We start from the raw sequence: 21,344 nt of genomic DNA, 5'->3' as shown, positions 1-21,344 counted from the left end.
CCAGCACTTTGGGAGGCCAAGGCGGGTGGATCACTTGAGGTCAGAAGTTCGAGACTAGGCTGGCCAACATGGTGAAACCTCAACTCAACTAAACATACAAAAATTAGCCAGGTGTGATGGCACAAGCCTGTAATCCCAGCTACTTGGGAGGCTGAGACAGGAGAATTGCTTGAACCCAGGAGGTGGAGGTTGCAGTGAGCCGAGATCCTGCCACTGCACTCCAGCCTGGGTGACAGAGTAAAAGCCTGTCTCAAAAACAAGAACAACAACAACAACAATGACACCTTTTGGCAGTGTACAATTATTATTTTTTAATAGAATCTTTAGAATTTTTCTACATATAAGATCCTGTCATCTGCAAACAGAACTAATAAATTCAGTAACTTTGCAGGACACAAAACCAACATACAAAAATTAATAGTGTTTCTATACATTAACAATGAACTATCTAAAAAAGTAATCAAGAAAATAATTCCATTTATAATAGTGAAAAACTAAAACACTTAGAAATAAATTTAACTAAGGAAAGCAAAATATCTGTACACTGGAAACTATAAAACACTGATGAAAAAAATTGAAGAAGACACAAATAAATGGAAAGATATCCTGTGTTCATGGATTGAAAGAATTAATATTGTTAAGGTGTCCATATTATTCAACATGATCTATGGACTCAATGTAATCCTTGTCAAAATTCCAATGATATTTTTCACAAAAATAGAAAAAAAAATTCTAAAATTCATATGGAACCATGAGAGATCTGAAATACTCCAAATATCCTTGAACAAAAGGAGCAAAGCTGGAGCCACCACACTCCCTGACTTCAGTATATTACAATATACTACAAAATTATAGTAATTAAAACAGCATATTATTGTCTTAAAAACAGATACATGCATTAATGCAATAGAATAGAGCCCAGAAATAAACTCATGCATTTACAGCCAAGTGATTTTTGGCAAACTTCCTCAGATAACATAATTCTCTTCACTCTTATCTCTCAGAGAGGTCTTCTCTGGCCAACCTACCCAAGACCAGTCCCTCCTTCTGCTCCATCAAGCTATCCATTTTTCCTGTTTGATTTTCTTTGTCACATTGTCCATCATCTGAAATAGTCTTTTAAAATTTGCCTACTTGATGTCGCACGTGTTCCTGTATAGAATGTAAGTTTCGTGAAGACAGGGAGTTGGACTCTTTTCATTACAGCTGTGCCCCACCTCCTACCACAGAGCTTCATGCTTAGTAAGTCCTTGTGGTGGATTTAAGGATGGCTGCAAATTCTTTGGCAACCTTCTGATTGAAAGATGGGGCTATTTCTGGCAGTCACCCTTGAATCTTGGCTGGCTTGTGATTTCTTTTCTCTAAGAGAATGTCGTAGACATAGCTATACTGGTTTAGGCCTAACATTGAACCAGACTGGCAATCTATGCCATGGTCTCAGGGAGTCTGGGCCACCATAAAAGAAGCCAGACTACCCATGAAGGGCCCTGATAGGGTTTGGCTCCGTGTCCCCACCCAAATCTCATGTTGAATTATAATTCCCAATGTTGGGGAAGGGATCTGCTGGGAGGTGATTTGATCATGGAGGTGGATTTTCCCCTTACTGTTCTCTCAACAGTGAGTAAGTTCTCATGAGATCTGATGGGTCAAAAGTGTGTAGCTAATTTAAAAATTATTTGGGGATGATGATGTGTGCCGGTAGTCCCAGATACTTGGGAGGTTGAGGCAAATGGATTGTTTGAGGCTAGGAGTCACACATTAAGTTGTGATTGCCCCGCTGCACTCCAGCCCAGGTGACAAAGTAAGATCCTGTTTAAAACAAACAAACACTAAAAAACGGTTAAAAGTACATGAATCCAGTTTCTCAATTGGAAAACAAAAGACAGTACTCTATTTTATTATATCCCAGAAATATTCTATCCCTCAAAATAGAAAAAAATAGCAATGACTGATTCTTACTTGCTTAATTTTCTCCATGCTACTTATCACAGCCTATTCTATTTTATATTTTGCTTATAAATCTTAATTATTGTGTGCCTCTGCCTCTGCCTCCCACATTCCCTACAAGTAGACTGAGTTCTGTGAGGTAGAAAACTTTTTTTTTTTAAATGGAGATACAGGTCTTGCTTGAGTTCAGTGGCACTGTGACCTATACCTCCTGGGCTCAAATGTATACCACCATGTAAGGCTGATTTTATTTATTTTTTATTTTTCATAGAGATGGAGCCCCCTGTGTTGCTTAGGCCTGTCTCACACTCCTAAATTCAAGTGATCCTCCTGCCTCTACCTCCCAAACTGCTGGGATTAGAGGTGAGCCACTATGCTTGGCCGGAAACTGTTGTTGTTTGTTGTTGTTGTTGTTGTTGTTTAAAAAGCTGTGTCCCGGGGCATAGGGTAATATCCGGCACTAGCAGTTGCTTGTCAGATAAATGAAAGCAAGACTTTGGGTGCCACCTGGTGAAAAAAGCAGCTATTCGCAATTGGGTTTTGCCTGTTTTTCTTTTGCAGCTATATTGGTTGGGTGTGTCTGGGAATCTTGGAAGAGTGGTGGGGGTAGCGACCAGGACACACCTTCGGCCAGGTGTGTCCTTGTCGCCACCTTTGGCTAGTTGAGCTATATTTATCAGGTCTGGCTCTGCCAAAGAAGCTCAATCTTTGGCTAGTACCATCTTTAGAAGGAAACAGTTAACTTGGAAATCAGCTGGACTGCTGCAAATGAGAAACTCTACAGTGTTAAGGCACTATGTACTAAGGTAACTAAGGGCATTGAGATGAAGATTTCATTTTCAGAAAATAATAAAGTTGCTAAAGCCGAGATCTGTCCTCATGCCATTTAATCACATTATTACTAGATTGGCCCTGGAGCCACCAAGAACCAGCTCACTGTCTGGGCTGTTCTGTACCCCATACTGTGATTCAGGAAATTCAAGTCTGTTACAAAAGCCAATTATTGAGAGGTGAGAGTTCCTGGGCCTATCTCCTTCCAAGGTGACCGTGCCCTGGCAGAGAGCCCCTGAACACCAAGACGGCATCTGGCTTCTAGGGTAATACCAGCTGAAATGCTGATCTATGTGCCCAGGTCAGAATCATAGTGGCAGACATTCCTGAGGCTTTTCCTGTTCTGCTCAGACTGCTGGAGAGATGAAGAGAGGACCTGACAGCTAGCGAGTTCTCTCTTGCAGCAGAGGCCAGAGGGAGCTCCAACAGTGTTAACCATAGCACACATAAGTAAGAAGAGAGACGATAACTAAGCTCTCCACCATCTGGCTTCCTCCATATTCTCCCTCAGATATCACTGGAAACATTCACAAATAGCCAGTGTTATTTACGGCTGGGGAGGAGAACTGTGATAGTGGTGGGTGAGTGTTTTTACTAAAATTCTTTAACAGCTTCTGAGCATCCTTTGGTATTAGGTATATGAAAGGTAAACAAAATGACAAGAGAAGACAATGATGGTTCTTTGAGGATGGTGCTATCACTTAGTAGGCCTCTTTCTGAATTACAAGTTTCAGATATCATGTTCTCTCATAAATTCTTCTGCTTAGCTTGCTGGGGTGTCTAATCCTCCCTCTGACCCAGATAAATTGTGGGTCATTTGATTGGATGGGCTCTTCATCCAGCTCACACTCCCATAATCTCTGTTTCTCTTATTCCAGGACCCTCTTCTTTTTAGAGTATCCAGCTTCTGTATGGACATAGGAGATGGGAGGTCACCCAAGACTGGATTAAAAAAAATGACCAAAACAAAATCTTGACTCCATCAAAAAGCTGGATCTTCATATCTGTGCACACCCTCCTCTCCCTGCCCAACCTCCAATGTCTGCTCATTTCTCCCCTTCACATCCTCTTCTGTGGGCAGCCAACCTCTCTTGATTGAATGATCAAAGGTATACAAAATGAAGCAAGGGGTTATTTCTGTTCACGGCCCCCAGATTGCAGAGGCAGCTTCATTCGCTTGCCCCAACCCATCCTTCACACTAGCACTTCTTAAACATTCATTTCTTCCTAGTTGTTTACCAGAACCCTGATAGGTGCTTCCACAGACATGGTCTGCTGCAATCTCTACTGCATCTTGGTGGTGATGCCGGATCATTCTTATTGACTGGATGAGGTAACTGAAGTTCGGTATGGGCAGGCACTTCCCATTAGTAACAGAACTAGAACTCAGACTCGTAGCCTTCAACTCTAAAATTAGCTACTTTTCCCATGGATCCTTGACTACTTCCTTTTAGGTAAAATGACACTACTTGCCCTGCCCTTTGGGTTTTCCTCGTGCTTCCATCCTTCGCTTCTCCTCCTATTCAAATGTTTATCAAACTTCAGCTATCGATTCCTCACCTGCATTGATTTTTTTTTGCTACAATCGTACACTGTTACCTCTTTTTATTTACTCAATGTTTTTTACATTGCTTCTCTTAAAAATATTTTCAAAGAAAAAATACATTAATGAAAATGCTCTGAATTCCTACTACAGTTAAAACATAAGTTTTACATGCCACAAACAAATAAAATGAAAAGTGAATACAATAAAATCACAAATGCTAATGTTATTATGTCTCATTTGGGTATAGTTGCCTGCCAATTATTTGAAATTAGTCTTGTTCTCTTTTTGTTAAAGAAAAAACTAAGGTTTTATCAGTTACTTATCACTATCATATTGTCAGATAACAAACAACTCTCAAATCTCAGTGGCCAACTCATTTTTTCTCTCACAGATCTGCAGGTTGTCTGGGGAGGCTCTGCTTTAGGCTAAGGGTCAGGTTTAAGTCTTTTCTGGAAGGCTTTCTTTGGGAGACTTCTGACTCTCATGAAGGTGGCAGATGCCTCACAAATAAATACAAACCATGTACACATGTTTAAAAAGTCCACTTGTGTTAAGCTCACAAACATTCCAGTAGCCAAAAAGCTATCAAACCAGCTCAACCTCAGTGGAACAGAGAATGATTTTCTTCCCATGGGGTGTGGTGTGCAGTAAATAGAGATTAAATAGTTGCTGAATAACAAATATACTCTACCACAAAGGATGAAAGGGTGTAGAAATAGCAAAACAAACTTTCTGGGATAATTGAAAAGAACTGGAAAAGGACTGCCTTAGACCAATCATAATTTATGTCCTAGTGGTGAGCTCCCTGCTATTCTGACCAAAATTAGAGGCCTTTTAGCAAGAAGCAAAGTGTAGTACAGGTAGGTGGGTGTGGAGAGTGGCTGTTGGGTAGGAGAAAAATGAGTTTGCAGCAGTTTTTCCATTTCCTACCTCTTTTGCAAATTGTTTCTCTAATTCTGTATCTTTTCTTTTGTTCTTTCCCCTTCATGTTTGTTAAAAGAGTGAACTACATTAGCGATTCCTATTTCTTTTCACTTCTCACTGATAAGCTCACAACTATCAGTCTCCTACCCATAATTACTCCATTGAACTATTTTTTGTTTGGGTTTTGATAATAACTTATCTAATATTCTTGCTGCCAAGTGCAATAGATCCCTTTTGACTCTTCCTCATGGCTGTTCTTGACAGTTGACATGGTTTGGCTGTGCCCCCACCCAAATCTCATCTTGAATTGTAGCTTGCTCAGGGCTGGCCCGGGGCTCCCCTTTGCCTGACTTATTGCCCTGCCTTGTGGGGGCACCTCCAGGAGTGGATTGCAGGTTCCAGAACTGGCCGCCAGGAGAGTCAGGCTTGGCAGTCACCCTGATGTGTGGTGGGCCCTCCGGAAGTGCAGGAACCTGGTGCTCTCAGCAGGGTGGGTGCGATACCCATACTGCTGGCCAGGTCCCTGAAGTGGGTGCTGCTCCATCCTCTTGCTCTGGGCTCCTGAAGTGCTGCCAAAGCTCCATGCCCCAGTCCTGGCACCCAAGTTCCATGTGCAAGCACCGCACCACCCCAGGCCCAGTTCCACCTTGGGACCCCCTCTTTGCCAGACCTCACTGGTCCCCCACCAGCAGGCAACTCAGCTTGGACCCATCACAACAGCTTCCAGGGCTTCCAGGGGCAGGCTCAGGGCCTGTCTACCTCTTCTCCATGCCCTCCTTACAGTGGCAGCGAGCAAGAGTGGTGATGTGGGGTCAGGGTCTGGAGTGGTGGAGGCTCCGGTCCTGGGGGCCGGTCCTGCCTGGTCACACAAAGGTGGGGTTGGTGCAGTTAGCTGCCTTGGGGATGTAGGACACAGGGGTCCCCCCACTGCCACTGCTGCTCTCACAGTTGCTTCTGCCACCACCACTTGCACCTCCCCACTACAGATGGCATGGTGACAGTGGCCACTCCAGATGGCCCGCCACTGCCATCCCCCCTCTGAAGACGTACATCTAGCTGCTGTAAGGATAAGGATGATGACCACTCTTAACTGCTTCATGCTGACATGGAGTATTGTTTTGGGGAAAATGGCACTTGGATCTCTCTCAGAGACCTATCTGAGGATCCCTGGTTAAAAGGCAGCTATTGTGTGAGGCTTCAGTTGCATTACCACTTGGAGTTTGATGGCCCATCCCTCTTGTCTCTTCTGAGCTGCAGTCATAAATCACTGGTTGGTTCACAGGAATATACTTTACTCAATTGTCAAAAGCTGCAAATAGCTCAAAAGAACAGCTTCTTTGACTCTGAAAAGCAAAACAAAGGATCAGCCATGTTCTAAGCAAAAAGTCAAAAATATTACTTCAGTCTTCCATTAGTTCAATCCACCCAGTCAACTCTTGTTTGCAATCTCTAAAGTTATCAAAAACCTGCACTTGAGGACTATAACCCATCTTTTGAAGGGGATCAAAACAAGACAATTGTCTGTGAATGTCAAAATGTCCTAAGTTAGTTACAGTACAAAACACGATTGACAAAGAAATTTAGTCACCTCTGTGGTCTACAATAACCCAACACAATAACCCCAATTATGATTAATAACACATACTCAGACATCAGAGTTTTAGAAATCCCATACTATTTTAGAATACGTATTAACATTTTTCACTAAAATATAACCTGAAAATTAAACACCACCTTATTTTGACAATCCTATGTAACTAAATATGTCAAATAATCCTGTTTACTTCTCCTTTGGATGCTCCGGGGGCCCTCTGTAGCATCCAAAAGTTAAGGGTTAGAAAAGACAATTTCGAAGCTGAAATTTGATATTGGGAAGCCTACCAAATACGTTGAAAGCTTAAAACACTTAATAGAATTTCAGGTTACCATAAGTCATCCATTTAGCTAAAATAGATAATTTAAATTTTGAAAAACAAAAATCTTTACTCATTAAGAGAGAAGACCAAGTTTTCAAAGCCATCTAACTCTTGTCCTTCCCTTCTTTTTTTGGAAGTTTATTCACAAGGCAAACAAAAATCTTTCATTACACTAAAATCTTGTTCAAGTGAGAGAAAGCCAAATTTCACCCTTGCATTAGTCAACTATTAATGTCAACCTCAATTTTTTGTAATGAAACCTTACAGACAAATCCATCCAATCTGAGTTTGACCATGAAGTGAGATTCTTATAAACCTTTTATAACCCTTTACACCTTCTACAATTTGTTCAAACCTTTAACTTTTAAGGAATTCTTTAACCCTCTAAACTTAGGCAGAAATTTACATTCCCATGCCTTCTTATAATCTTTTACTAAAACCACATTTTACTCTCCTTACACACTTTGCATGTAAATCTATCCTCAGTAGTCTCAATTACATATTACAAAGTTAACTCTCAGCCATTTTAATTTTGGTTTAAAACCTGGTAAGTTATTTTAATTATGTGTTAGGTGTGGATAAGATCTGACTCTCTCCAGCATAGTTAGGGGTGTGGTTAACTCCATATGTCCCCAGGCCTTACCAAACTGTAAAGCAGGCAAGTTGAACTGTTTTCAAAAGCCAAAGAAGCAGTTTATGACCTTAAACCATTTAGCAAGCCTAATATCTGAATTATTTCAGGTATAAACTGCATGTCTACATAATTTGGATCACATGTGTACATTTTGAAGACATTTTCATTTCATGAATAATCTTTAAAACTGTTTTTTTTTTTTTGGAGACGGAGTCTCGCTCTGTCACCCAGGCTGGAGTGCTGTGGTCAGATCTCAGCTCACTGCAAGCTCTGCCTCCTGGGTTCACGCCATTCTCCTGCCTCAGCCTCCCGGGTAGCTGGGACTACAGGCGCCGCCACCTCGCCTGGTTAGTTTTTTGTATTTTTTAGTAGAGACGGGGTTTCACCATGTTAGCCAGGATGGTCTCGATCTCCTGACCTCGTGATCCGCCCGCCTCGGCCTCCCAAATGCTGAGATTACAGGCTTGAGCCACTGCGCCCGGCCTAAAACTGTTTTTATTTCTCAAAGATTAAAGTCATGTCAACTAAAAGGCATTAGAGCTTCTATGTTTGTTAAGAATATTTGATAGAAGCACTTATTTTTCCCTCAGCCACTCAATTAGAGCTCTTTTATATAAACATCACACACAACACACATACATAACTACATAGACAGACAGAAGGAAATCCAGGAGTTGTCAGATTTTTCATGTGCTAATCTCTTAATTGGATTACTGGCCTGAGAGTTGAGCCCTTCAAAAAACAGGACTAGGAAAACATGCAGTTTCTAAGGCCTAATAGGCACAGATTTTGAGAGAGATCCATCTGCCTCTAATTCCTGGGGTTCTGTGAGGGTAACAGGTTTTTCCCAAAACAGGGTCAGTGGTGCCTCCTCCATTTTCCCAAGGAGTCCCAGGCCATGAGAAGTTATCTTGGGGCCTCTCATGTGTGCAGTAAGAGTGGAAAGACAAAATGGGGGAAAATAATTCAGTCAACTGAGAAGAAAAAACCTTTTTTCCAGAAAAACAAGATCCACCAAGAGACATCAAGTCCTTTTAAATATACCTATAGCTTGGATATCCATTTTAATTAAGCTGACTTTTAACCATAGCTCTCCTTTTTTAAGAAGTCCTTTTAAATCTCTTATTACCTGACCATAGCCATGCCAAATGGCCACTACTTCTGGCTTTCGAGCTCATGGAGGGGCAGAGAACACAGCGATTTTTACCATTCTTGCAATCACTTTGCACAGAGAGACAGAGAGGCCAGAAGTGTGACTGGTAGGAACTTTTACCTTTTGCCTGCATGTCAGGCTTCTGGGTTCCCTTCCCCTGAGCCCTGGAGTCCTGTGCAGGGGAACAGACAAAGAACAGCAGTCCCTCCTCAAGAGATTGCCAAGCAGTTTAAGATTTGAGGAAATTAAACTCTTCCCAGGATGTATCTAAGGGGAGTGTCCTGTGGTACAGAGACATGATTACCCATCTGTGAAGAGAGGACACAGGAAATAAAAAAAAGCATTTTTTCCCTTTCTCCAGAGTCTGAGGGCCAAAGGAGTTCCAGTGATTTAGGATACACTCATGAGGAGTGCAGTGCAGGCTGAAGATGATTGGTTACCCATCTGGAAAGAGGGGAAAAAGGCATCCCTTTATTCCTTTCTCTTTCTAGGAAACACCCAGGGTACATAAAGGAGGGAAGAGAAGGCATTCTTTACTTTCTTCTGACCCTATATCCCTGAGTCCAGTGACCTGTGAAGCTGCCGACCATGGGGGCAAGTGTGACCTTCACCCATGAAATGGGGACGCATAGCTGGCAGAAACATTCACACTCACCTGGGCGGTGCCTAAGCCTCCCACTGTCAGTAACTTTTAAGTTTCCTACCTCTTATCTATGTCATGGATGTGAGCATGACCTCCGTCCATGGAGTGGGAGGGCCTAATCAGCAGCAATAGGCATACTCACCAGTGCTGTGCCCCTCGATTCCCACTGAAAGTAACCTCTGGTCTAGTGTTCCATTCCAGGGCTTCAAACCAAAGCTTGGGAAAAAAAGGTGCCTCAGGAGGGTGTATGGACCCATTAAATTAGTTCCAGGTGGCCCTCGCCAAATTGCAGCTAGCAACTGGAGGGGGCGGCTCCTCTGTTGCTTCCCTATCTTAAGCAGGTGGAGCTGTGGGACCAGGTCCTCCTCAAACAAGGGAGAGAAAGGGAGTCCCAATAATTGGGCACCTGGCCTAATAAGGTTCCTTGTAAAAGGAACCCCTCACATAGAAAAGCTCTGTGTATTCACAGGACTATTTTGACTCCTGACGTGGTGGAGGAAGGAGACCTGATGCCCCTCATGGTCGTGCCAAGAAAGGAGGGGGTCCTAGATTGGAGAGGAGAACTGAAAGGCCCACTCCAGAGTCCAGGAGAAGGTCCGCCCTCTTTCCCTTGACCCCCAGAATCACCTGGAGCTCCTGGATGGCAATGGTGTTCTGAACTACCAGAGCTGGGGAAAGGAGCCCTGGGCCCCATCAGTACTGCTGCCCCATTTGGGATCCTGGCCCTGGACCCAATGACCCACATCTCTGGGGACAGTCCACCTTCAAATGATCCTCATGCAAACTTGACAGGATCAAAGTAGCCTCTGCCTGCTGTCCCAGCAGATTCCCTAGACCTTGGAGCAGAATGAAACCATTTCCACTATTCCCCTTCCACATTCTTCACCCACAGAATTTGTGAACATAAGGAAGTGGTTGTTTTAAGCTGCCATATTTTAGTGTAACTTGTTATACAGCAGTGTATAATCAGAATAGGTGGATGTACGTGTGTATTTAGGTGTGGATGACTCTATGTTTTCAGAGTTACTCAAAAGATAATGTTTGTAAGTGAAGACCAGAAAACCAGCAGAAAGGATAAAGTGGTCTAGCTTTGTCTGATCCTGAGAAAGGCGAGTTGGTGATTTCATAGTAGTCATAGCAAAGCAGTCTTTGTGAAAGATACAGGCTGAATCTTATGATTGCTTTGTCAAAGTCATAGGCAGAAGGAGATTAAAGTGGGGGGTGAGCAGGGAAGCGAGGCAGATTCTATACTATGGGTAGGGCATAGCTTTCCTTTAAAAGTGATGTGTTTCCATCATCAGTCATCCCTGAGCCTGGAGAAGTTAACGAACTCGTGGATTGCATGGCGAGTAAGCAGATGTGATCAAAAGCCTTCTCAGTACAGAATAAAAATAGCAGGCCACAGGTTAAAAGGAAAGACAGCCAGAGTTAGCAGGAAACTTCTTTAAAGGGGAATGGCACATAGATGATTAGTATCTAGGAAATCAGATTCTAATCACTCTACTAATTAAATCCTCTCTGTGCCTTTCACAGTGAGAGAGAGCCCTACTAGACAGATATTTTCTCCAGCAACTGAGGTCTCATTAGACAGGGTCCTGGGAACAGCCAGTTGAAGTCTTGGCCTTTAATCAAGATTTCAATCAGAATGAATGGGCAGAAGGTCTATGTGTGGAGAAAAAGGCTTTTAGGAAGAAGGAGGAAAGAGGCATTTAGGAATGTCAGAAGGTAGGCTCGATCTTTGCAAAAATTTGCTAGTTTGTATCTAAATGGGAAGTCTAATTTGGAGGTGTTTCATGCCATCCTTTGTCCCTTTTCTCTGAAAGTTTTTCCCACTCCAAAGAAAATGGGCCCCTGTAGCCATATTTGTACTATGTGATAATTAGAGTACATGTGGGCAATTCACATGAGCTGGGTCAATCAGATTCATCCTCTCTAGAATTTAGTTAGTGGCACTGAAGCTGGAGGATGATGAAGCCAGAGGGTGGGAGAAGTCACTTTATTACATTAGTCTCAATACTTACAAGGAAAAAAATGATACACATAGTTGGTGGGGGGGGGGGGAAACGAGATAGACATGTTGTAATCTGTTCCCACAAAGCTGGATAGAGTGACTTCCTGGGTTTCTAATGGTTCTGTTTTGTTTTCGTTTTCTAGTAGCTGGTTATGCCCTTATGAGGTCTGGTTGATTGCCCTTTTCCTCAGTCCTGTGATATTATCCATGGGTCCTTGAAATAGAATACATTTTGCTAGTCTGAATAGGTTTATACATTTTGCAACTTAATGAAGCTTATTTAAGACAACATTTATGACAGACAATGGGCCAGGAGTTACTCCCAAATCTCACTTGCTTACTTAAAAGTTTCCATTCTTACTAACGACACCTTTATGTGATCCTGACATGATATGCTAATCAATGTATAATTCTAATAAATACCAGGAGCCTATGTAGTCTAGTCTTTGCATAATTTGGCAGTCTTAGAAACTAGAGTTCAAATCCTCAAAACTCAGTAATGTTTGCTTAAACAGAAACCAATGAAGTTTATTTAGATAACATGGTAATGGATTGGGGGTTCACACTGATTTTAATTGGAAATCTTCCTTTAAAAATTGGTTAGTTTCCCTCTATATCCAAAGTTTCTCAGTTATGGCATACTCTAAAATTTCTCCAACTCATTGGCCCTACACATCTCTACCCATCATTTTCCACTACTGCTGTCTTCCACTCCAACTCCGAGACAGAAGTCACCTCATGAAGCCACATCAAGTGCTTCTAAGGCAGCACCACGATCTCCCAACTATGTATACCCCTTTCTTCCTTGCTGTCCACAGAAGCATCTATAAAATATAATTCTTTTTCACATCTCTTAAGATTGGGAGATTGAGGGGCTATTCACACTGGGAAAATGGGGATGAAATGTGAGGCCTTATCAGCAGATGACCATCCAGTATGAAGATGGTGAGACCTCTTGTGGCCTATGCAAGCATGCAGTGGATAGAGAAAACTAAACGTGAATCCAAGTATCAGAATGAGCAATCTGCCTCATTTTAAATTCTTGGAAGCTTTCAGTTAAATGAGACTCCCTCAAACATTGATAAATTCAGACTGAGGAAAACAAAGTTTTGTATTTGATTAGCAGATTGCATTTCTCTACTATGAGAAACAAATATCTGCAGTATTTCAGTGAACTACAGGAGGAGCATATCACAATATACCTGCTTTCTAGTGTATATTTTATAAGACGATTGTGTAATGGTTAACTTTATGTGTCAAGTTGACTGGGCCATGGGGATCTCAGACCTTTGGCCAAACATTATTCTGGGTATGTCTGTATTTCTGGATGAGATTAATATTTGAATCAGATTGGGTAAAGAATATTGCCCTCCCTAGTGTGGGGGTGGGGGACTCATCTAAGCAATTAGAGACCTAGATAAAACAGAAAGGCTGAGTAAAAGGGGAAATCCTCCCGCCTGACTTCTTGAGCTGGAACACTGGTCTTCTGCTGACCTCAGACTGGGGCTTACACCATTGGTTCTTCTGGGTCTCAGGTCTTCAGACTAAGACTAGATATACACATTGGCTTTCCTGGGTCTTCAGGTTCCAAGCTGTAGATCTTGGGAATTCTCAAACTACATAATTGTTTGAGCCAATCTCTCTCTCTCTCTCTCTCTCTCTCTCTCTCTCTCTCTGTGTATACAGAGGATTCTCGACTTACAATGGTTCAGCTTAGAATTTTTTTGATATTATGATACATTTATTGGGATGTAACCCCATCCTATGTTGTGGAGTACATATATGTGCATATTGGTTCTATTTCACTGGAGGACCCTAACAAGTACAGATTGAGAGAGCGGCTTTGCCAAGGTCCAGAAGCCAAAACAAGCAAATTGATGGAGTGAGTATAGAAATTGAAAGCATAGGTGTTGTATGCAGCTTGGCCTGTATTAGAATCTGGCTCTGTCATGTAATCTCTCTAAGTCTTAATTTCCTCCTTTGTAAAATGGAAAAAATAATAGTGCCTGAACCAAAGGGTAATTGTGAACCTTAAGTAGGATTAATACGTGCATTTACTTGAGATAGTGCCTGACTGTTGGCAAGTGCTTGATGAACGATCAATATTATTATTACTATTGTTGTTATTATTACCAAGTCTTCTTAAGAAGAGTCACAGGCTCTCAAATAAACTTTGCTTTCTTCTCTGCTTACTTGAACTTGCTAGGAGCATTCATCCTCCATCTCTGGGTTGTAGGTGAAGTCCTCATAGTACTCACCTCTCTCAATCTCCTGGACCATAGATCTGGTGTCCCAGAAGCCCCAGGAATTGAGGTGCTTGTTGTTCCTTCAATAAAACCACCTTTCCAGTCTCTCTCCATGGATTCTCCAACTCACAAACTGTTGGAAACATACACGTACCTCATCCCTGCCTTTCTTTGTTTTTCCCAAAGACTACTGTCAGGATCTTGGTTTTAAAATTATTTTAATATTTGAGTCTAGGAAGAGTAGATAACACCAAAAACAAGGTATGGGTAGCTGATAACTTTGGCAGTGCTTACGTTGTTCTCACAGCTATGATCTGAGGTCTGTAGATGCCATACAGAGGTGAAACAACGTGGTATTTATCATGCATCTGGGTCAGTGCCTGGCACATATCAAATGCTTAATAAATGGTGGTTCCCCTCTGACCCTGACAGTTGCAAGGTTTGGGGTGACTTGGGGATGATTCTAATGTCCCAACCCCACACACAAGTCTTCCTATATGGAGGTCTTCTCCTAGGGTAAAAGAAGGTGCCAAGGCCTTTCATTTCCTTCTCAAGCTCCAGTTTTATGCTTGACTTTGTCTATCTGTGGGAGTATTTATAAGTTTTCCTCTTTTCTTCCCTCTCTTCCATTCTTCCTGTCTTCCATTACTTTTCTTTATCAGTTTCTTTTACTATTTTTATTTTTGAAATTTTTTTCCTCTTCCTTTCTCCCTCTTTCTCCCTCTCTTTCTTGTGTTCTTTTCCTTTCTTCTTTCTCTCTATTTCTTTTCTTTCTTCTCTTTATTTTTCTGATTCTCCCTCCAATTTTTTTCTTCTATCTTTTCTCCCCCTTCCATCTTCTCTTTCCTTTCTTCCTCCTTCCCTTGCTTCCTCTCTCCTTTCCTCCCTACTTTATTTCTTTTTCTTTTTCAATTGCTTTCCCTGGCAGCTTTAATATTTCCCTGACTTACTTTTCTTTCCTTTTTTTCTGTTACCCTCTCCTTTTCACTCTCTCTCATTCCTTCCCTTTCTTCTTTCAACATCTAACATGGTAATGTTTTGTGCTAATAACCAAGGCAAGACAAAAATTACATTCATGTTCTTTTATAAAGAATATCATATCATCACAGTAAGGCCGAGGTCCAAAGGGAAAAGAAAGAGAAAGAAGAGGGGAATCCAAATGAATGCCTCCTACACGTATCACTGCGCACGGGCTTTCCCAGACATCTTCCACTCCTTGTCTCGAAGCTTGGTTCGTTGAATTTTCCCTGTGGAAGTCTTGGGCAGGTTCAAGACAAACTCTATCTGTCGAAAAAAAAAATCGGTCCAGGGTGGGTGGTCTGTGACCACAGTGGGTTGCATTTTTCAGAGCTGCCGTAGGGTGAGGGGAAGTCCTTCAGGCTGGAGCCACTTCAGGGCAGCCCCTCTGTGCAATAAGAAGCTTCAGAAAGTGCTCTGGGATGAGGACAAGAAGAGGTTGGCTAGAATTGGGTATAAAGGTCTTTGACATATTTTCAGACAGAGGAGGAGCAGCATAACACACAACAAGGCACAGCAGTCAGCCAGTTGAGCCTTGACATCAGACTCTCTGGACCCCAGCTCCTCCTCTACCAATCATCTGTCTTTAACTAGGTCCTTGGCTTTGCTAAGACTCAGTTTCTCCACTGAGTAAGCTGGAGGATAATAGCAACTTCATTGGGTGATTGTGTGGACAAAAGGAAATTATGCAGGCTAAGTTACTGGCATGGAGTCAGCACTGAAAAATATTAGCCATTGTTATTAATCTGGATTAATCTGAGGTCTTTAGATATCTAAGACATCTAAGAATTAGGATACCTCATTTTGAATTCCATATCAATCATTTCCTATCGATGCACCCTAAGCAAAACTATAAAATCTCTCAAATTTCACTATTTGCTCTTGTTAAAAGGAATGTTTGAAATTGAGGATCCTCTATCTCTAATATTCCCAAATCCGAAGACATGGACGATGAAGATGCCTCATTGAGGCTTCCAATGATGTGGCTCAATTGCCTTGACATTGGTTTAAGCATCACATGGTCTTGAATTTAATAAAAATTAACCTTTTTTAACTTTAATTTAATAATAGGGATACTGAGATGGAAAAAGTATCTTCTTAGTGGCTGATATAAGAATTCTTCTATAAGTCAAGACTGACTTTGTTGAGAAGCATTTGTTCAAACCACAATGAAATGGAGCAGAGGTCAGCAAACTATGACCTGCAGGCAAAATACAGCCCATGTCCCGTTTTTATCAATAAAGTTTAATTGAAACAGTCATGCCCATTCATTTAGAAACTGTCAACCTTTAGCACTGCATGGGCAAAGTTGAGTAGTAGCCACAAAGAACATATAGTCTAAAATATTTACTATTTGTGCCCCGAAGGGTAGATAGTGGATGAAGGCCACAGTAGGTATCCAGATTTAATGCTAAGAAGGAAGCTACTCTGCTTGTCATGAAGAGAGAAGCAGAAGGGACTGGATGTAGTTGGTGGAAGGAGGGGGAAGGTGGAAATAACCTGTTGCCTTGAGAATTCTAGAGGAGATACTTGTGGAAAGAGACACATCTAGTGAGACATTTGAGTAAGACACTGTACACTGTGTGATAGGACTCCTTGACTCAGCCTTCTACAATATTCAGTTATACTTAAACGTTCATAATAATTTTGGTGTGCCTGGATTTCTAACCTCCTTTGTAAATACTTATGAAATGCTTGTTACGTGCTAGTCACTCTTCTAAGTGATGCCTTTTTAAATGAACTCATCCTTAACAACCTGTGAAAGGGTAACAGCATAATTTTCATTTTGCAAATAAGGAAACTGAGGAACACAGAGGTTATTGAGTAAGTGGTGGAGGTGAATGTTGAACCCAACAGTCTGATTCCTGAGACTGTGCTGTGTTGCCTCACTCTCAGAGGCTGCAAGTCCACCTAGTGGGCTCTGATATGCAGCTGAGATCCCCCTCCAGGGACAAAGAACTCCCACCCCACTGCCAGACCCCTGTGGGAATTGCCTCAGCCAAAGACAGCTGTCTTGTCCAAGGTCACACTCCTTCCCAGGGCAGCCTACATCCATACTTGATCCACCTGTGACTGTGGACTCACCTTGCCTTAGGACAACACTGAAAGGTTATGCCAGCTTCAGAACTCCCATGGGATTGGCTGGGGTTCCCATTGAGACTAAGTCACAGTGCAACTTCATCCTCTGCTCAATCCTGCTCCTTTCTTTCCCTTCCTTTCCCTTCCCCCAGGGGATGATTCCAAAACACTCCCTAATAAGCCTCTTGCATGTTAACCTCTTTCCCCAGTGCCTGCTTCTCAGAAGACCTATGACAATTAGTCTGTGCTGAGGAAAGGCAGGTGGCATCTGGGCTACAAAAGAATCTAAGGAACTCTAAGCTCAGCTTGGTTGCTCTCACCTTTCTACCCTAGACTCAATTTTCTTTCTTTCTCTGGGACAAGCTCCTATCTGGGACCCAAATCCAATAACTGGGTTTTCCTGCCATGTCAAGCTCCATGCCTCAGTTCTCTGTCCCAGAATGAAAGAAGCTGAAAACTATGCTTTTGTCTTTTCTCATAAGAACACTTCCATTTTCCTATGGGGAGTCTCCCCTTCGTCTCAGTCCATGTCATGGAGTAGGGCAGCTCTCTCTCCCCCATCCCCCTGCATTTTCTCTGAGGATGACATGGAACTGGCTATCAGTGTGGCATTGGCCTGGCTACAGGGATTCATTTAATAATGGGCACATGGCCCAGTTGGTCCAGTGAGAGTCAATCCAGAGACTTTTGTTGAGGCCTTTAGAGAAAAACATGCTCGTTTTCTACTGGAGTTTTCTAAGCTGCTGAGAATATATGTTTGGAGCTGATGGGGCCACAAAGAAAAAGTATTCCAAGAAATCAAGCCATTACAAAGGAAGGAGAGTCAAAGGGTGAAAGAGATACACCTGACCACATCCTAGGAATGCCTGAGACCAGCCATAATGAAAACTTTCCCCACCCCTGGACTTTTCAATTGCATGAGCAATAAATCTCAAGCTAGATTTCTGTCACTTGCAACTGAGCGTTGCACAACCCTGAATACTATAGCAAGAACCCAGTGCAGAGAATGGGAATACAGGTAAGATACTGGCTAGAACTAATTCCCTTGACAGCATTTGACTTTTAATTCAGAGTGAGTCAAAAGCTGAGGTCATTTTTCAGGCATCAAGATAGTTGCTAGATTGTTTTACTGGGCTTTCTTGATCATAGTCAGAAAGACTTTTTTTTTTTTTTTTTTTTTTTGAGACAGTCTCACTCTGTCACCCAGGCTAGAGCACAATGGCACAATCTTGGCTCACTGTAACCTCCACCTCCCAGATTCAAGCAATTCTCGTGCCTCAGCCTCCTGAGTAGCTGGGATTGTAGGCGCATGCCACTACGCCTGGCTAATTTTTGTATTTTGAGTAGAGACGGGTTTCACCGTGTTGGCCAGGCTGGTCTTGAACTCCTGACCTCAACTGATCCACCCGCCTTGGCCTCCCCAAGTGCTGGGATTACAGGCGTGAGCCACCGCACCTGGCCCAGGAAGACTTTTTAAAATTAGAGGGCTGTCCTCCTCCTGAAGAAGGTAAATATAACAGGAAAACAATCTATTTCTCAAGTTTGAGTGACTTGGGATCTCAAAGGCCTTACCTTTCTCGGGTACTTGTACGGGGCTGTCACTGACTTCACATGCTGCTGCAGCTCCTTGGTGAGTTGTTCTGGGTCATGGGACAGGAACTGCGAGGCCAGAACCACAAATGCTTTCACCACCTGCAAAAAAGATGAAGGCCAAGAGAGAAGGGATTAGAGTGTGTAGTCATCTCCTGGAATAATATGAAATTGGCAATAAGACTTCCATCACCCTTGTATCTCCTCATTTGCATCCTCAGTGATCCAGGTCAAGGGAAAGGAAGAAACTGGGGACAAGAATGAGGTTCCAGCTGTCTCTGAAGTTGTTTATTGGAGGAGCAGGTGGACAATGGATTGAGACCAGGCTCGCCTCACACTCCAAGGACAATAGAGACAGATGAGGAGAAAGAAGATAAAGGGGGAGAAAAGAGAAAAATAGACTGAAAACCATAACCCTAAACAATGTGTTAACTTCTCCAAACTTCAGTGTTCCCACCTATAAAATGGGGATAAAACTGCCATATTTAACTTATGGTAAATAAAATGAAATCATGTACAGCAGGGCTGGCTCAGAGCTGGACACACAGGGTTTTCTCAGCAGCAGATTCCCCCTTCTGCCTCACTGCTCAGTGGTTCCCATAATTTTCTGTGCGATGCGTTCTGTACGTACCAGAGGTATGATAGTGCCAGGCTTACACCCTGCGGGAACGTACTAGGACACTGATCCACACATCACACCTTAATATTTTCCTACACACACATCAAAGTCCACTAGACCCCATCTGAGCCTATTTCTATGACCCTGACTTTATAGGGGTCTTTCTTTTTCCCTTTATTTTCACTGCGAACCCTGTGGCACAGGGGCTCTATCTTTTGGCTCAAATCCCTCCTCTGTTCTTCCGGTTAGGAAACAGAGTCTGATTCAAACACAAAACAGCAGGATACAGTTCTTCCAGTCTCATCAAAATAGACATTACATAGTACTTACCATGTGCTAGGCCTTGTTCCAAGCACTTCAGTTTTTTTTTTTTTTTTTTTTTTTTTGAGACAGAGTCTCACTCTGTCGCCCAGGCTGGAGTGCAATGGCGTGATCTGAGCTCACTGCAAGCTCCGCCTCCCGGGTTCATGCTATTCTCCTGCCTCAGCCTCCTGAGTAGCTCGGTTTACAGGTGCCTGCCACCATGCCAGGCTAATTTTTGTATTTTTAGTAGAGACAGGATTTCACCATCTTGACCAGGCTGGTCTTGGACTCTTGACCTCATGATCCATCCGCCTCGGCCTCCCAACCAAGCACTTTACTTTCTAAAAATTTTTATCGATTCATAATATTTGTACATATATATTGGGTACAAGTGATATTTTGTTACATGCAAATATTGTAATTATCAAATTAGGATACTTAGGGTGTCCATCACCTTGAATATTTATAATTTGTATGTGTTGAGAACATTTCAAGTCCTCTCTTCTAGCTATTTTGAAATATACAGTACACGGTTGTTAACTATAGTCACCCTACTCTGCTACTGAACATTCGAACTTATTGCTTCCATCTAACTGTATGTTTATACCATTCACCCACCTCTCTTCATCCCCTGCTTCGCCACCCACACACCCTTCTCAGCCTCTGGTATCTGTCACTCTACTCTTTATCTCCATGAGATCAACTATTTTAGCTCTCACTTATGAGTGCAAACATGTGATATTTATCTTTCTGTGCCTGGCTTACTTCACTTAACATAATGACCTCCAGTTCTCTCCATGTTGCTACAGATGACATGACTTCATCCTTTTTTAACGCCAAATAGCATTCCATCGTGTATATATACCACATATTATTTATCCATTCATTCATTAGATACTTAGGTTTATCCCATATCTTTGTTATTGTGAATAGTACTGCAATTAACATGGGAGTGTAGACATCTTTTTGATATGCTGATTTCTTTTCCTTTGGATAAATACCCAGTAGTGGGATTGCTGGATGGTATGGTAGTTCTGTTTAGTTTTTTGAGAAATCACCATACTTTACAAATATTAGCACATTTAACCCTCATAACAATCCTTCATCTTACAAATGGGGAAACTGAGAAACAGAGAGGCCAAGTAGCTTGCCCAAGGTCATATAGCTAGTAAGCGGCAGGGCCAAGATTGGGTCTCAGAGTGTTTAGCCCCACAGTCTCTGTTCTTAAACCATCATACTACACTGCCCTTGTGTTGCTATCTGTTCACCCCCAGACTGCTGCTTCCCCATCACCTCTCCTCGGACGGGGTCTGGGCTGCTGATCACAGCCGTCTCAACCACAGCAGGGTGCTCCATCAGCGCGTTCTCTACCTCTGAGGGTCCAATCCGGTACCTGCAGAAGAACCTGTCCTTCAGAGAAGACTGGACACCCAACCTCTAGGCCATCCCAGAAGTCTGGAACCAGCCAGAGTAAAGACCCAAATTTCCCCTCCCAATCCAGAAACCAAGCTCACCCGCTGGAGTTAATGATATCATCTGCCCGTCCCATAAACTGGAAATATCCATCTTCATCTTTGATTCCCCGGTCTCCAAGGAGCCAAAAGTCCCCTTGAATGTTGGCTGCTGTCTTCTCGGGATTGTCCTGGTGACCACAGAAAGACAGAGTGATTGTGCCTGCAAAGCCTAAATCTCCTACCCTGGGGCTGCCATGAACGGATGTCATAAGTCTTATTAAAACTGCAGGTGTGCAGTGTATAACTTGACCACGGCAGACATGCCCTGAACCAGCCAACCCTAGACTGCAGGTAGAACTGGATCTTTCCCATTTATTGAAGTTATTCCACTCAGGGTCTCTCAGCTACTCCTCTAGGTCCAGTCTGATGGA

General features: G+C 42.6%; 1 protein-coding gene across 1 annotated transcript in view; it reads right to left on the bottom strand.

Moving 5' to 3' along the window:
• Positions 1-14,052: 14,052 nt before the first annotated feature.
• The window catches only part of LOC105504439 (acyl-coenzyme A synthetase ACSM2B, mitochondrial), a 36,625-nt gene continuing 29,333 nt past the window's right edge, over positions 14,053-21,344 (bottom strand). Inside the window, exons 11-14 of the mRNA XM_011931872.1 lie at positions 20,974-21,101; positions 20,753-20,852; positions 18,520-18,639; positions 14,053-15,135 (exon numbers count right to left, since the gene is read on the bottom strand). Coding sequence (XP_011787262.1) covers positions 15,031-15,135; positions 18,520-18,639; positions 20,753-20,852; positions 20,974-21,101 — 453 coding nt within the window. The 3' untranslated portion in view covers positions 14,053-15,030. The remainder of the gene's footprint in view (positions 15,136-18,519; positions 18,640-20,752; positions 20,853-20,973; positions 21,102-21,344) is intronic.

This window comes from Colobus angolensis, unplaced genomic scaffold, assembly GCF_000951035.1.
Source record: "Colobus angolensis palliatus isolate OR3802 unplaced genomic scaffold, Cang.pa_1.0 Scaffold92, whole genome shotgun sequence".
In the NCBI taxonomy this organism is placed as follows: Eukaryota; Metazoa; Chordata; class Mammalia; order Primates; family Cercopithecidae; genus Colobus; species Colobus angolensis.
This window is presented reverse-complemented; position numbering and strand designations above follow the sequence as displayed.